Source organism: Lepidochelys kempii, chromosome 3, assembly GCF_965140285.1.
Source record: "Lepidochelys kempii isolate rLepKem1 chromosome 3, rLepKem1.hap1, whole genome shotgun sequence".
Taxonomy (NCBI): Eukaryota; Metazoa; Chordata; order Testudines; family Cheloniidae; genus Lepidochelys; species Lepidochelys kempii.
In genome coordinates this window covers 118,849,514-118,865,367 of record NC_136382.1, presented here as the reverse complement: position 1 = coordinate 118,865,367, position 15,854 = coordinate 118,849,514, and the positions used below count along the sequence as shown (strand labels likewise).

Here is a 15,854-nt window from a genome sequence, read left to right as displayed (position 1 = left end):
ATTGATTAAATAATGTTTTACTAGCCAGGAACAGGGGAAGAATTATTACTCACAGGGAGGTAATGGGCAAAAAGTGAGATCACCACCTTCACTCTGGGCCCTTCACACAGGGTAAAAAGGCTGCAGCTGTATAAAGACATTCTAAAAGCCCTATTGTAAAAGCTCGGGGAGAATTGTCCAGTGCAGAAACTGAGGAAGACAGCTGTCTGCTATTGTCTGAGTACTTGTTCAGACACTAGTATTGGGGGCATACCCACGTCACGGTCACAGAATGCGATGCTGCAGAGGCTCTGGAGGGAGCATTGCTCACAAGAAGCTGGGGCTGGGCTTCTGTAACTTTAGCCAGCCCTGTTGGGTCGTCTAATTATGCAGAGGATCAGCCTAGAATTGCATCTGACTCTGGGTGGCCAGCTCTGTGCTGCAGCACAGTATCTCACCATAGCAGGGGCGTTCCATTTTTTCTCTGCGGTGCAGGCAGTTGATTTAAACCCACAATGCCAGTGGCTGAGGCCGTAGCTCTGGGAGGTGGTAAGTGAACAGGAGGCCAGGCACAGGACGAGCTGGTGTGGGTGGCACACGCTTAGTTGGGAAAGAACTGCTGAGGAGCAGAAAATACAAACATTGCTGTCTTTCTATTTTATGAAGAATGTATTTTCAGAAGATTTAAAAAAATCAGTTATTGTTTAATCTCACATTTCGGATACTATTCTAAGTTCTTTGTAAAGGGGGAAAAAAATCTGCATTTTTTTTTTGCATGTCTTGTATCCACTAGCAGCTTAACGTGCCTTAGTACTGTGCCTAGCATGTAATTAAGGATCACAATCCTTTTATTGTTCAGCCGGTGAAAGGAAATTAGCAAATTCTAGATGCCAACTCAGGAGTGCTTATAAGTTTTAGATAGTTATATGAAAGCAGGGAGGTAGGCTGAAGGGTTAGTGTCTACTTAAACTGTAAATGTATCAATTCCTTTACATGCCATATGTTATATAAAGTTGCTAACGAAGTACAGTTTGAGTTACTCTAAATGACACAGACCTGTATAGATGTTCAGACTATCTAATGTGACCACCCCAAGCTGCAATATTTTCTATGACAGGTGCATTCTCCCCTTTGAACATTTCAAATCTCAAATTCCATCTCCATGGCCTATCCATCCTTGGCTTCTCTACTGAGCTTGCTAGGCAGTAATGGTGACAATTGTAACGTGGATCTCTTTCCATGAGAGATGTGATTCTTTTTACTAAGATTACCAAAAGTCATCAAGATGGTAAGTCCTATCACAAAATTTTGATCTGATCCAAATAAGCAATTCTTGTCCTCTCCTTCCTAAATATTACAGATAATTTAAAATGCATATGTCACATTTACACCAGAATATTAAACTGGCAGTCTCCCACTATATTTTCTTAACATCTAAACCTGAGTTGGAAAATTAACTGAAAATTTAAGGAGATCTATTTCTTCTCAGGAAACTAAGTGTTCGAGTTAGGGGTGAAGGAAAAGATTTAGTTCAACATAAGCATATCCCCATGTCTGTGTGCTTTTTTTAAAAGAAAAAAATGTATTTGAATGTCTTCCTTCTTGTTCCCTTTTAGAATCCTGTTTCCAGAAGCTGAACGCTTGGAAAAAAGTGAACAGATGCTGATGCTGGCAGATGTGGATCCAACTCTGCGTCCAGCTCAGCTCTCCATTTTACATTTTAAAAACCTGTGCAATGCATACAGGAAAATGTGTGATGAAGACACAAGCCTTTTCAGTTACAACTACAGAGAAGAACTGAAGCAGAAGAAGAGAACTAGAAAAAAAGGACACTTGGAGCAGTCTGCAAGGGAAGACCAGCTCTAATGTGTCAGACTGTGCATCTAAAAATAAAGTTGTGTGCCTCATTGTTTTAGTAAAAGGAGACATTATATATGTGTGTGTAATCTTGAAAACATATTTATATATACACACACACCTTTATTTTTGTTGAAATACTGGGGGAGGGGCCATTCCTATTTATTTCATTCTGCTCAGCAGGTTAAGGAGCCCATGTTTGGTGTATCCTCCACTCTGGTCTCTAACTTTACCTTGCTGAATCAGGATCTAAAAGTTTGGGTAGACACATGCTTCAGAACCTTGCTGAATGCAGGCCTCTCTGAAATTAATGGGAGTTTTTTGTATGAGTGAGTCCTTAAAGTAAAATTTTACTGACTATTCCGGCATAACAAATATTATGTGATAGTGTTTTTCTCCTTATCCTGGAACACTCTATGGGCAGAAATCTTGTATTAATGCACTCAAGCAAATAGCTTCAAGAATGATTAAGAGTATTAGCAGGCCTTCCATGCACTTTTTTTAATCCCAAACAAAAGAACTCTGTCTTGAAAGCTCCAGTAGGAGAAAGCTGCCAATAAAGCAAGAAACTAGACAGAATGCTCATTTTTCTTTTACTGTACAAGTTGGTAGAGAAAATAAAAATACAATCAAAAGATTACAGTACACGCTTTGTTTTTATATTTACATATATATAAAGTTGACAGCATCTTGCAACTTACAAAAATGACTCATGCACTCTTGTGGACTAAAACACCTTAAAATAACTTAATTCTGCTTTAAATAAAGCAAAAATTAAAACTGCTGAAAAAAATGCCCAAAGGAAAAGTTATTTTGACTTTTTTTTTTTAATAAAGATCACAATTCCCCCAGCACCTTCTCCACATAACTTAAAATAATTAGAATGTACCTTTTTAAAGGACACAACATCATCTGGCTAGCTGCTTAAAAAGGATAAACTAATTTACAGACTCGGGCCAGCTTAATCTATTTTTCTTGATCCACAATAAATTAAAATAACTTAAGAATCCTTTACAACTATATTTTTGTGGAAAAATGTATTAGTGCACAAAACCAACAGTAGTTTTTCAGCAATTTCCACATAATCACTAGTTTTAAAGCAAATCAAGTAAGTCAAATTTTATGTGGATATTAAAATTTTTAAATAACCTGTTAAATCATAGCACTCACAGCTAGGATTTTCCATGCCTCTCCACTGTTTCATAAAAGCAGTCCTCATTAACTACAGAAGCTAAACTCTGGACACTAAATTCCCTCTCTAAAATAGAATTCAGATCCAAGTTTGCACTGTCAGAGTGACCGTCAAGAGAATGGTGATGTTCCTGCATTGCCAGTAATGTTCCCATGTTATGCTTTGTGGTGTTTGCTTTTCGTTTAATTGGACAGAAATGCCCACGCACCAGCTTTGAATGTTCTCCTGCCTTATAACCATCCCCAGCCTCTTTTTCAGGGAGTAGCTTGTGCTCTATGTCAGCACTGGTCTCCTCTGAAATCTTCAGCCGCTGGAACTGTATTTCAATGTCCCTTGTAGGGCTGCCCTTCTTTAGGCTTTGCTGATAGTCATCCTCATCATCACTGAGAATATCCGATTCCTTGACAAGGTTGTTGGAAAAATCTGATGTGCAGCTTGGAAAGTGTTTCAGAGGAGATGAAGTTTTTGATTCCTGTATGCTTTCTGTGGTATGGCAGCTGCTACTCTGAGTACTGCTACTCAGGCTGCATTCATCAGAATCCAGTAAGTTTCCTTTCAGTGTATCATTGTTCCACTCATTACTGGAGGAATTCTTCAATACCTTTAAGGATCTTGTGGAAGCTGCAAGTATAAAAGGCAGTCTTATTTTTGCATTAAAACAGCTTTCACAAAACAAGGGAGTTATGATTATGCTGCTGAGGGATACTGTATAAAATCTTATGGCTTTCTGATTTATAATGTAATTAGTCCCATTTTGACTAAAATGTATTGTATCCTCTGAGATCAGACTGCTGGTATTGACAATATTTGATTTTATATTGCTCTAGTAGTTGTAAAGTTACTGCGTATTTAGTATATGCAAAATTCTTCATAAAGCCACAGATATGGTTTGCAAAGCAACAAATCTAAACACTTGTGAGGCTGGGTCAGTTACCCAGTGTATTGTATGGCCAAGCACCATCTGAGTCCAAATTCATTTTTCTGTCAGTTGCTTCCCATGATGCAAGAGGAATGTTTCAGTCATAATTGTTTCAACTCCAGGTAGAGGACTTGCAGTATTGGCAACACGAGTGGCCAATTTATAGATTTCTAGGCCAGAAGGCTATCGTCTAGTCTGACCCTCTGTATAACCGGGCCACAGAACTTCCCCCAAATAATGCCTAGAGCATATCTTTTAGAAGAACATCCAATCTTGATTTTTAAATGGTCCGTGATGAAGAATCCACGTTCCAATGGTTAATTATTCTCATTGTTAAAAATTGATACTTTATTTCCAGTCTGAACTTATCTAGCTTCAACTTCTAGCCACTGAATTGTGTTACACCTTTCTCTGCTAGACTGAAAGCCTCATTATTAAATGTGTGTTCCCTGTGTAGGTACTTAGACTGTAAATTACCCCTTAAACTTTCTCCTTGTTAGACTTAAGGAGATCAATCTATTTAGCTATCATAAGGTATGTTTTATAAGCCTTCAATCATTCTTACGGCTCTTCTCTGAACCTTCTCCAGTTTATCCACATCCTTCTGAATTGTGGATGCCAGAATTCGACAAAGTATTCCAGCAGCACTCACACCAGTGCCAAAAACACTTAAAATAACCTCTGCTACTCGAGAGTCCCCGTTTATGCACCCAAGGATCACATTTGACCACAGCATCACACTGGGAGCTAATGTTCAGCGGATTATCCAGCAGGACCCCCAAATCCTTTTGCACATCGCTGCTTCCCAGGAGCAAGTCCCCAATTGTATAAGTACAGCCTACTTTCTTTGGTCATAAATGTATACATGTACTTTTAGCCATATCCAGCACTAGAAAGCAGTGCTCCAAAGAAGTCCTGTATTTCACCAAAAAATGCACTGATAAAGCACTCCAAGGTGGAGTGGATAGATGCTGTGAGGGAACAAGCCCTCTCTACCTTGCCTCACTTCCCTCTTTTCACTTCACTTCCTGCTCTGTTGCGTGAGCTTTGGATAATGGTAGGGCTAAACCAGTAAAGAAAGCCAAACATCATTTAGGGAATGCCTCGTAGTGGATGGAAGGGCAAATCCCTTTCCACCCAAAGTAATTAATTTGACCTACACTAGGTCTGTTGGTGGAAGGAAGCTAAATGGGGTAGATTTAGGGTGGGGGACACAAAGGGGGTAAGCGGCAGCAGTTCTGTGGCATACTTCTGCTGCTCCCTTAACCCCAAGTACATCACAAGAAGGGTTCTAGGGAGGTAGATTTTCTCTGTGGCAGTGTCCCTGCCTGGGGATATGACGACAAAAATTAATGCTAACTGTTAGCATCTTATGTTGCTCCTCCCACTGTGATACCCCCCTGAGTGAGGAAAGTATGGCAGCTGTTAGCCCCACCCCTCAGAGAAGGGATGCCCTAGGATTAGTGAAAACAGTTGGAGAGCCATGGGATTTTCCAGAAGATCTCAGGCCAGTGGCAGGTTCCACAAGCCAAGGCCCTTCTCTGTTCTGCCCAGAGTTGGGCAAACTCCAGACTGCTCCACTGGCAGAATTGTATTTGAGGGTCTACACCTCTGGGCTTTTTTTCCCCACGGGGGGGATGAGGGATAATAACTAGGGCTGTCAATTGCAGTTAACTCTCATGATTAATTGCAGTTTTAATCACCTGTTAAACAATAGAATACCAATTGAAATGTATTAAATATTTTGGATGTTTTCTACATTTTCATATATATTGTATTCTGTGTAGTAATTGAAATCAAAGTGTATTATTTTGTATTACAAATATTTGCACTGTAAAAATAGTATTTTTCAATTCACCTCATAACTAGCACTGTTGTGCAATCTCTATCATGAAAATGCAACTTACAAATGTAGATTTTTTTTTTTTTGGTTACATAACTTCACTCAAAAACAAAACAGAGTAAAACTTCAGAACCTACAAGTCCACTCAGTCCTCCTTCCTGTTCAGCCAATTGCTAAGAGAAACAAGTTTGTTCACATTTATAGGCGATAACGTTGCCCTCTTCTTATTTACAGTGTCACCAGAAAGTGAGAACAGGTATTTGCATGGCACTTTTGTAGCCGGCATTGCAAGGTATTTATGTGCCAGATATGCTAAACATTCGTATACCCCTTCATGCTTCGGACACCATTCCAGAGGACATGCTTCCATGCTGATGATGCTAGTTAAAAAATAATACATTAATTAAATTTGTGACTGAACTCCTTGGGGGAGAACTGCATGTCTCCTCCTCTGTTTTACCTGCATTCTGACATATATTTCATGTTATAGCAGTCTCGGATGATGACCCAGCGCGTGGTGTTCATTTTAAGAACGCTTTCACAGCAGATTTGACAAAACGCAAAGAAGGTACCAATGTAAGTTTCTAAAGACAGCTACGGCACTCGACCCAAGGTTTAAGAATGTGAAGTACCATCCAAAATCTGAGAGGGATGAGGTGTGGAGCATGCTTTCAGAAGTTTTAAAAGAGCAACACTTTGATGCGGAAACTACAGAACCCGAACAACCAAAAAAGATCAACCAGCTGCTAGTGGGATCTGACTCAGATGATGAAAATGAACATGAGTCGGTCTGCATTGCTTTAGATGGTTATCGAGCAGAACTCGTCATCAGCATGGACGCATGTCCCCTGCAATGGTGGTTGAAGCTTGAAGGGACATATGAATATTTAGCGCATTTGGCACATAAATATCTTGTGACGCTGGCTACAAGAACGCCTGTTCTCACTATCAGGTGACATTGTAAATAAGAATGAGGCAGCATTATCTCCTGCAAATGTAAACAAACTTGTTTGTCTGAGCGATTGGCTGAACAAAAAGTAGGACTTAGTGGCTCTAAAGTTTTACATTGTTTTATTTTTGAATGCAGGGGTTTTTTTGTACGTAATTCGACATTTGTAAGTTCAACTTTCAGGATAAAGAGATTGCATGACTACTTTTATTAGGTGAATTGAGAAATACTATTTTTATTTTTTACAGTGCAAATATTTGTAATCAAAAATATAAAGCAAGCACTGTACACTTTGTATTCTGTGTTGTAACTGAAATCAATATATTTGAAAATGTAGAAAACATCCAAAAATATTTAAATAAATGGGATTCTATTATTGTTTAACAGTGTGACTAACTGTGCGATTAATCACGACAAAAAAAATTTAATTGTGTGACAGCCCTAATAATAACTGGCACTTTTAGTATGAAGCCTCCCTACCAAAAAGTAAATTATATTTTAAAATATGAATTACAGTAAAAATACACCACCCCCTTCATGCCTAGAAAGAGAAGTGGTTTGGCTCATGCTATAATAATCATGAAACTGCAAGTCTGTATTTCCCAGTCTAGCAAACTGACTCTTACCCAGTTTGGCTGAAACAGGGATGCGGTTCTTGAGTGGAACTAGGCGATCTTTACACGTTTTCTCCAATGGGGACTCACATTTTATGTGACGTCTGAAGTTCTCCCGCAGAATGGAACGAATCACCTTAACAATGTTAGTCTTGCTTTCGCAGTCGCTGCCAGGTTTAAGGGAACAGCAATGAGAGGGCAGATTACACAGGTCACTGTAGTTTTTTTATATTCCCATGCCCAAGCAGTCTTTCCATTTGGTGCTGCCTTCTTTGCTACCGAAGGTTGGTGCTATTTAGTTATTTAGACTATGTGGAACAGTTTCAATAGGAAGGTTGAAGGAGTCCCACCCCAGAATACCCACTAGCTCACTGGTGAACGTACTAGACATCAGGCAGATGGAGGGAATCTGAACCTGGGTCTCCCATATTCTGGGTGAGTACTCTGCCCCGTAACGTTTAGCCAAATGGTTAATCATAGAATCATAGAATATCAGGGTTGGAAGGGACCTCAGTAGGTCATCTAGTCCAACCCCCTGCTCAAAAGCAGGACCCATCCCCAATTAAATCATCCCAGCCAGGGCTTTGTCAAGCCTGACCTTAAAAACTTCTAAGGAAGGAGATTCCACCACCTCCCTAGGCAACACATTCCAGTGTTTCACCACCCTCCTAGTGAAAAAGTTTTTCCTAATATCCAATCTAAACCTCCCCCACTGCAACTTGAGACCATTAGTCCTTGTCCTGTCCTCTTCCACCACTGAGAATAGTCTAGAACCATCCTCTCTGGAACCACCTCTCAGGTAGTTGAAAGCAGCTATCAAATCCCCCCTCATTCTTCTCTTCCGCAGACTAAACAATCCCAGTTCCCTCAGCCTCTCCTCATAAGTCATGTGTTCCAGACCCCTAATCATTTTTGTTGCCCTTCGCTGGACTCTTTCCAATTTATCCACATCCTTCTTGTAGTGTGGGGCCCAAAACTGGACACAGTACTCCAGATGAGGCCTCACCAATGTCGAATAGAGGGGGACAATCACGTCCCTCGATCTGCTCACTATGCCCCTACTTATACATCCCAAAATGCCATTGGCCTTCTTGGCAACAAGGGCACACTGCTGACTCATATCCAGCTTCTCGTCCACTGTCACCCCTAGGTCCTTTTCCGCAGAACTGCTGCCTAGCCATTCGGTCCCTAGTCTGTAGCTGTGCATTGGGTTCTTCCGTCCTAAGTGCAGGACCCTGCACTTATCCTTATTGAACCTCATCAGATTTCTTTTGGCCCAAAAGAAATCTTCTCCTTCAGCAGCTGTGTTTTATGCAAGGCCCACTTGGCATGCCTACCAGATCAGGCACAGCAGGGGAGATAGGGCAACTCCTAGTTTGAGGATCCTGGTCAGGTTTAGGCATGAGAGAGGCAGCTGTGTGCACACCCACCAGAAGTAGTTCAGGGGACTGAAGCAGCTGAAAATTAGGTGCCTAGGAAAGTCAAGTGCCAGCTAAGCAGGGATTTTAAGGATCTAAATTTTGGACTTCAGCACCTGAGGTGGCATTTGGGAGCATAAATTCCTTTGTGACTCTAGGCATTGATTGCATCAGACATAATTCACTGAAATTTAAGATCGTACAATAAAAGGTGTGTGCAGATTCTTGACACAATGAATGATTGAGCCGAATTCACTCCAATCTCAGATATTTTCAGCACATCAAATTCCATCCAAGTAAAGACTACCTCAGTGCCTGAATTTGAGGTGATGGGTGTTTTAGAAGTGCTGAGAGACAGGAAAAAAGGTCACTTGGAAAAATAAAATGTTCTCAACGTACTTTTGTCATTCCATTAGTGTAATTTTGTCAAAAATAATCTTCATGTCAAGTTTACCTGCTGCACAACTGAAAGATTGTTTCGGGCCTGCCTTCTATTTCTGACTTGGTATGAATCAGTTCCCAGATGCAATTGTTTTCTGTTCCTAGAGATAGGAAAAAAATTGTGAATAATTCATGCTTTCAGACTACACCATCAGCATTATAGATCTCAGTGTCTCACCAAGACAAGGTTCATAGAAAAGCTGAGATCTGCATGATGAGCTGGAACCCTCCAAGGAGTGCTAAATTTTATCGCTTAACAACTTGTCTTTAAAAACTCAACTTCTTTTCCAGAACAAGACTCTTCCTTTCTATCACTTGCTTCAACAAACACGAACATGCTCGTCGTTATTTCTGAAGCCTTGAAATCCAGGCTACCAGTCCCTATGACGTCTGATTATTAGGCCTTTTCTCACCAGACACAGGAACTTTGACCCTGAACCTCCAGTGGCAACACTAGGCTATTCCTTGCATAGACAGGCATCTCTGTTTCTGTCTGCTTAATCTCCCCTCCTGCTCAGCTATTAGCTTGTCACATAATTCAGTTCAGCTCTGCTATATCAATTGGGGCTCTTTTTGACGGATTTAGGTCTCATATCTGAAGCACTTACATGACCTCCATCACCATAGTATTAGAGCCCTTCACAGTTGTTCATATATTGGTCCTCACGCACCTGTGAGGTAGGGAAGTGCTATTATCCCCCTGCTTACAGATAGGGAACAGGGGCACAGAGATTAATCATGGGATTTTCTAAAGCACCTAGGCAGCTAATTTCCATTGATTTAAGTGAAGTAGGCACCTAAGTGCTTTTGAAAATTCCACCATAAATGACTTGCCCAAGGTCACACAAGAAGTCTGTAATGGACCAGAGAATGGAATCCAGATCTCAGACTAGCACACTAAGCCCTGAACAATCCTTTCTCTCATGCTGCATCCTGATTATATTCCTTGCCACCCCTGGACGGCAGTGATATTGCACGGGGTGTCAAGTATGAAAGAGTTTGGCCCATATTACCATGTTATCATTAGATTGCTTTGAGCAGCCTCTTCAGGTTTTTTCCTACCCTTTTGTTGTGGGTTTCTGTTTTGCCATGAGAAAAGGAGTACTTGTGGCACCTTAGAGACAAACCAATTAATTTAAGCATAAGCTTTCATGAGCTACAGCTCACTTCATCGGATGCATACTGTGGATGCATCTGATGAAGTGAGCTGTAGCTCACGAAAGCTTATGCTTAAATAAATTGGTTAGTCTCCAAGGTGCCATAAGTACTCCTTTTCTTTTTGCGAATACAGACTAACATGGCTGTTACTCTGAAACCTGTTTTGCCTAACTTGTTGCAGCTCTATTGTGAGTTTCAGTCATGACATAGCAACACCAGCCTAGCAAGTCAGCTTCAGGCTAACCATTTAACATCCAACATTCCTGAACTTGTTCTCTGATTACAGAAGGGAAGAAAATGAGGTGTGAAGACAGAATATCTGAATGAAAATATCTATCAGTGTATAAAGCCTATGGCCCTTACAAGCACATGCTACTACAGGGTGTGGGTGTATAAATATTTATAGAGGGAGAGATAAAAGGGCATATGTTTATCTGATACTACATTTTGTAGCCAGGTTCACGTTTGCCTGTTCACAAGACTTCAGGAAGCAATGTGTAGCTATTTATTAGTTCCTAATGTATTTAGTTAAATATAATTACCTGCTGTATTCCCCAGCCGGACTTGAAGAGCAGATAAAGGAATTAGCCAACGAAATTTAAATGGATCCAAGTCGCCATAATTATGTGCAGCCCGTACATTATTGGGCTACAAATTGAAAAATAACCAAGACATATTTTTTAAAAAAGAGGTAAAGCAACATAAGTGACATCTGCATTGATATAAATGTTATTGATAAAATGGCCTTCTGTCCAAGGACTCGCTTCTCAAGGCAAATTTTATCCGAATAGTCTTACTCCTTAAATATCTTACTGTCAGTTTGATTGTAAAACAATGAGAGCTAGAGCTGAGAAATATAGATTGCTGCAGCTTTGAAAAATGAGTTTTTTAATAAATTACATATTTCCACATGAAGGAAACTACCTGAGAGCAAGTTCACTATGAGTAAACCAACTACCTATTGTTTAGCAAAACAAATTCTTCAGTTTGACAATACTGTTACATTTCCTTTTATTACAGTTGTTTATATCTCTCTTAGTATAAGCACATTACATTAATGCTCCATGTCATCTCCTCTGTTGTAATTTACTCCTGGGGGAATTCTGTGCCCTGCGCATGCGCAGAATTTATGTCCCCCACAGAAAAATGACTTTGACAGGGAAGCAAAGGGAAGCCACAAAAACGATCATGAGACCCTCCCTAGCAGTATGTTTCAGGTGCCCAGGGCAGCCATTAGATAGGTGAATCACTATGGGGGGAGGGCAGGACTGGGGAAGACCCAGCTGGTGGCTCCTACCCTGCGCCAGGCTCAGCTGCTAGTCCCGGCTGGGGAGGATGGGACTTCCTCTTCCCCTGCATGGCATATGGACCCATCCCCTACATTTCTCCCCCAGCTGTAGGAAGCGCTGCAAACTACCGCCCACCCCCCCCAGCGCTTCCTGCACCCATCGCTCCTCAACTACAGGGGGAGGGATCACTGTACAGGGAGCTGCTCCCCCATCCAGCCAACCCCTGTGCATCCAGACCTCCTCATACCTGACTCTCCGCTGAGCCTCACTACGCCCCCCCCCCCCGCCAAGCCTGGACCACCCTGACGAGCCACCTGGATCCCCACCCAATCGAGCCCCAAACAGCTGCACCTGGATCCCAACCCCACTCTCCCAGCATATGGCTCCCTCCACTGAACCCCCCCACACCCTATGAGCTCAATCCCCCACACACTTAGAACCCCGCTGCTGAACCCCAACCACCTTCACCAGGACCCCCCTGCAGAGTCCCATTACTGTTGCATCCAGAACCCTCCAACAAGCCCTTGTGTATCCAATGATATCCCCCATTGAGCCACCCGCACTCCAATTGCCCGACACAACTCTCTCAACCCACACCTGGATTCCCCCCACACTAAGCCTCTCCACACCTAGATCCTGCCTTGCTGAGCCTGCCTGCCCACACCTGTCATGGAGGAGCAGGGCTCTGGGGTGTTTCTGGGCCAGGCCTGGTCCTTGCGCTGTGGTAGGGTTGGGTGCAGCTTTACCACTGAGTCCATGTTCCTGCACAGTGATCTCTGATATCTGTGCAGCCAGTGCCCTGTGCTCCCCAATGCCGTGCTGGAGCCTCCACATTTGGGCCCCACACTACAAGAAGGATGTGGAAAAATTGGAGAGAGTCAAGCAGAGGGCAACAAAAATGATTAGGGGACTGGAACACATGACTTCCGAGGAGAGGCTGAGGGAACTGGGGTTGTTTAGTCTACAGAAGAGAAGAATGAGGGGAGATTTGATAGCTGCTTTCAACTACCTGAAAGGTGGTTCCAAAGAGGATGGATTTAGACTATTCTCATTGGTAGCGGATGACAGGACAAGGAGTAATGGTCTCAAGTTGCAGCGGGGGAGATTTAGGTTGGATATTAGGAAAATCTTTTTCACTAGGAGGGTGGTGAAACACTGGAATGTATTACCTAGGGAGGTGGTGGAATCTTCTTCCTTAGAGGTTTTTAAGGTCAGGCTTGACAAAGCCCTGGCTGGGATGATTTAATTGGGGATTGGTCCTGCTTTGAGCAGGGGGTTGGACTAGATGACCTCCTGAGGTCCCTTCCAACCCTGATATTTTATGATTCTATCTGATAAATAAAATATGCTGAATTTGCATAATTTTAAAATGTGCGCAGAATTTTTAATTTTTTGGCGCAGAATGCCCTCAGGAGCATGTAATTAGCTTATTCACGGGAAAAAGCCATCCTAGGCAAATTAAGGCACGGCTTATTTCTTTCTAGATTTAACTGCTCATTGTATATCAGTCTCTGCAAGTTATTTCAAGACACTCCCTTGATTGGTTTCCTTGTGACCTCCTGAGGAGTAGAGAGTTGGGTGTATTTCAAGTATTTGGGGCCTATAAAATATGATACTTAGCTGTAAACGGACATTTGTTTTAGCTATCCCGATTAAATAAGTATGTTGTCTTTCCATACTACCTTTCGTTCCAGAGTGAACTATGTACTACATACAGGGATCGCTTTAGCTACATGGCTCACCAGTTTAGGACAGGACATAAAGAATGCATATTCAGTTGATACTATAGGGGGAAGTGATGTAATTGGCAAATAACTGAGTTTGAATTATGCCAGAATACCCAGGTTAATGAAAAGTCCCCTAGGTTCTTTAATGACTCTCAAATGATGAAGTTTAATATCTCATCTGACTGAAATCACCTCCCAACATCCTGCTGGGGCATTAGTTCACACAGAAATGTGCTGCTTATTGAATCAGTAACACAGTCTGTTGCAACATCCAGACAGTCTTCTAGTCTCAGTCAAATACTGAACACTTCAACCAATTTAGCCTGTGGGAGCAAGCACAGCCCACTGTGATATGGCTGCATTAAACCAGCAGCTTGTACCATTCACTTTTCTTTCAAGTTGGCATATTCAATTTTGAATCATAATAGTGATTCTAGATGATCTGGTGGTCCCTTCTGGCCTTAAACTCTATGACCCTATGCTTAAATATATATAGCTTGAATTGAAATTATTGCCAGACTTACCAGTTTCTTTTTCAGTTTACAGTTCTCCTTATATACCAATATGACGGCCCGCTTAAAAACTGAAAAGGAAAAACAAGAGGCCTCTGATTGTAGGTCTAGTATTCAACAAAAGAGACATGATGGCTGTACTGACTATTTACAGTTATTTCTAGTTAACTACAATCTACAGGGTACTTGTTGACCCTACACACAACAAAAAAATTCCCATAGCAACTGCTTGAACTGTGTGATGCAAGTCTGCCTCTGTCACAAAACTACTTTCTTAAAAGAATTAGGGATGAGCAATACTGTTTGAAAGCCTATCGCCCTGTATCAAGGTTACAGAAATTGGCCTTTAATAAATGCAGATGTACAAATCGGAAATGTTATTGTGAAGAAGCAACATGCTAGCAACTTCCCTTGAGGGGAAGGAAAGTGTTGCAGAAAAAAAGAGGCCCATTAGAGATGTCAAATTTGTTCTTTGATACAGTTCAGCATTTCCTCTGGAGTGTGACAAACTTCAGAACTCTCCAAATTCCTGATTAGCTATCTAAGGTATTACCATCATATCTGAGTGCCTCACACTCTTTAATGTATCTATCCTCACAATGCCCCAGTGAGGTAGGGAAGTGCTATTATCTTCATTTTGCAGATGGAGAACTGAGGCACTCAGTGAGTTGCCTATGGTCACTAGGGAAATGTCTGTGGTGGAGGTGGGGAATTGAAGCCAGATTTCCTCAGTTGCATGCTGTTGCTCTAACCACTGGACAATCCTGCCTCCCCATGTATCACTCAGACATTTCCCTTTAGGGATGGGGTTTGGGAATTCCCAGTGCCTGGCCCAACATGTTCAGTATAAATGAATCACTGATAAATCCAACTGTGTTAATCTGTGGGGAAAGAGGTGGTGCCTCCTCATACATGTGCTTCAATTTCAAACAGAAATGCCCACTTACCCTAACGGCTACCCACAACTGGCATGTTAAGCATAATGTTTTTTAGCTCACCCACAATTTCTACATAAATCAGCTGTGTCTAAATTCGTTGAAGTTCAAAGTCTCTGTTATTTCTTTCATGTAGCTGATGACTAACTCAAACCTTCGAAGTCATTCATATCTTCAGCTACCCATGTAGGTGTATGCCATACAGTGGCAATGTTTGCAGAGATGAGCTGAGGTCTTTGGTGATAGTAGAGCAGGCAGAAGGAAAAGCCATCACAGAGAAGTTAGTGCATGTGCTACTAATCTCATTTCCAGGTATCTAGACCTCTATCTTCTACATCTCAATAACATTACCGGGAAATTTTGTGTCTGTCCTCCATATGAAGGACTACCCCAACCATTACATGGCTATAGCAGGGCTTACATTTTAGTTAGTCTTCATTAGTACAATGTCAGTTGTCATATTTTACTAGCTAGATGATGTACTCGATATCTTTAGGGTTTTCTCTTAATAGGACACTAACCAAACACTGTAAGTTCAAGGTCTTTTCTTGCTTTGCCCAGTGATGGGAAAGGATTCAACCAGGAAACAGCAGAGTGCATCAGAAGTTCTCCCATTGAAAGTTCTGTGACCTGTATTACGTTATAAAAAATAAGTGCAATTAATTTCTTGATTAACAATCATCAACCACAAATGTTAACGCGTGCGGGCTGATAAATAAAAAGTATGCCTGTGTTTAATGTTATTTGTATATAGCCATGGCTCAATGCAACCATATATACATACCCCAACTGAGCCGTGGTTGTGTAAACAGCAATATATTTTAAAAAATACTGCCCATAAAAATAATAGCACACAAGTTATGGAAGCTGGGTGATTTGCCTCTTAGAGCTTATTTTTGCTACTAACACTTAAGTTGAAGAATGTTATGTCTGACTTGAAGTTCTGTCATTGAGATACAGCCAAGTGTGACGTTCTTTTATCATCCCTTTAATTTCTGTAGACTAATCAATGTATAAGACC

At 41.4% G+C, this 15,854-nt stretch overlaps 2 protein-coding genes across 8 annotated transcripts in view; one reads left to right on the top strand and one right to left on the bottom strand.

The window, feature by feature from the left end:
- TFB1M (transcription factor B1, mitochondrial) overlaps positions 1-2,476 on the top strand; it is a 49,339-nt gene extending 46,863 nt beyond the window's left edge. For all 6 annotated transcript variants that reach the window (XM_073337735.1, XM_073337734.1, XM_073337733.2 and 3 more), the window contains one exon: positions 1,596-2,476. In XM_073337735.1, the coding sequence (XP_073193836.1) occupies positions 1,596-1,845 (250 nt within the window). In that variant the 3' untranslated portion in view covers positions 1,846-2,476. The remainder of the gene's footprint in view (positions 1-1,595) is intronic.
- The window catches only part of TIAM2 (TIAM Rac1 associated GEF 2), a 104,629-nt gene continuing 91,201 nt past the window's right edge, over positions 2,427-15,854 (bottom strand). For both annotated transcript variants that reach the window (XM_073337719.2, XM_073337729.1), the window contains 6 exons: positions 15,355-15,463; positions 13,911-13,969; positions 10,913-11,018; positions 9,226-9,313; positions 7,366-7,520; positions 2,427-3,649 (listed from right to left, as the gene is read on the bottom strand). In XM_073337719.2, the coding sequence (XP_073193820.1) occupies positions 3,009-3,649; positions 7,366-7,520; positions 9,226-9,313; positions 10,913-11,018; positions 13,911-13,969; positions 15,355-15,463 (1,158 nt within the window). In that variant the 3' untranslated portion in view covers positions 2,427-3,008. The remainder of the gene's footprint in view (positions 3,650-7,365; positions 7,521-9,225; positions 9,314-10,912; positions 11,019-13,910; positions 13,970-15,354; positions 15,464-15,854) is intronic.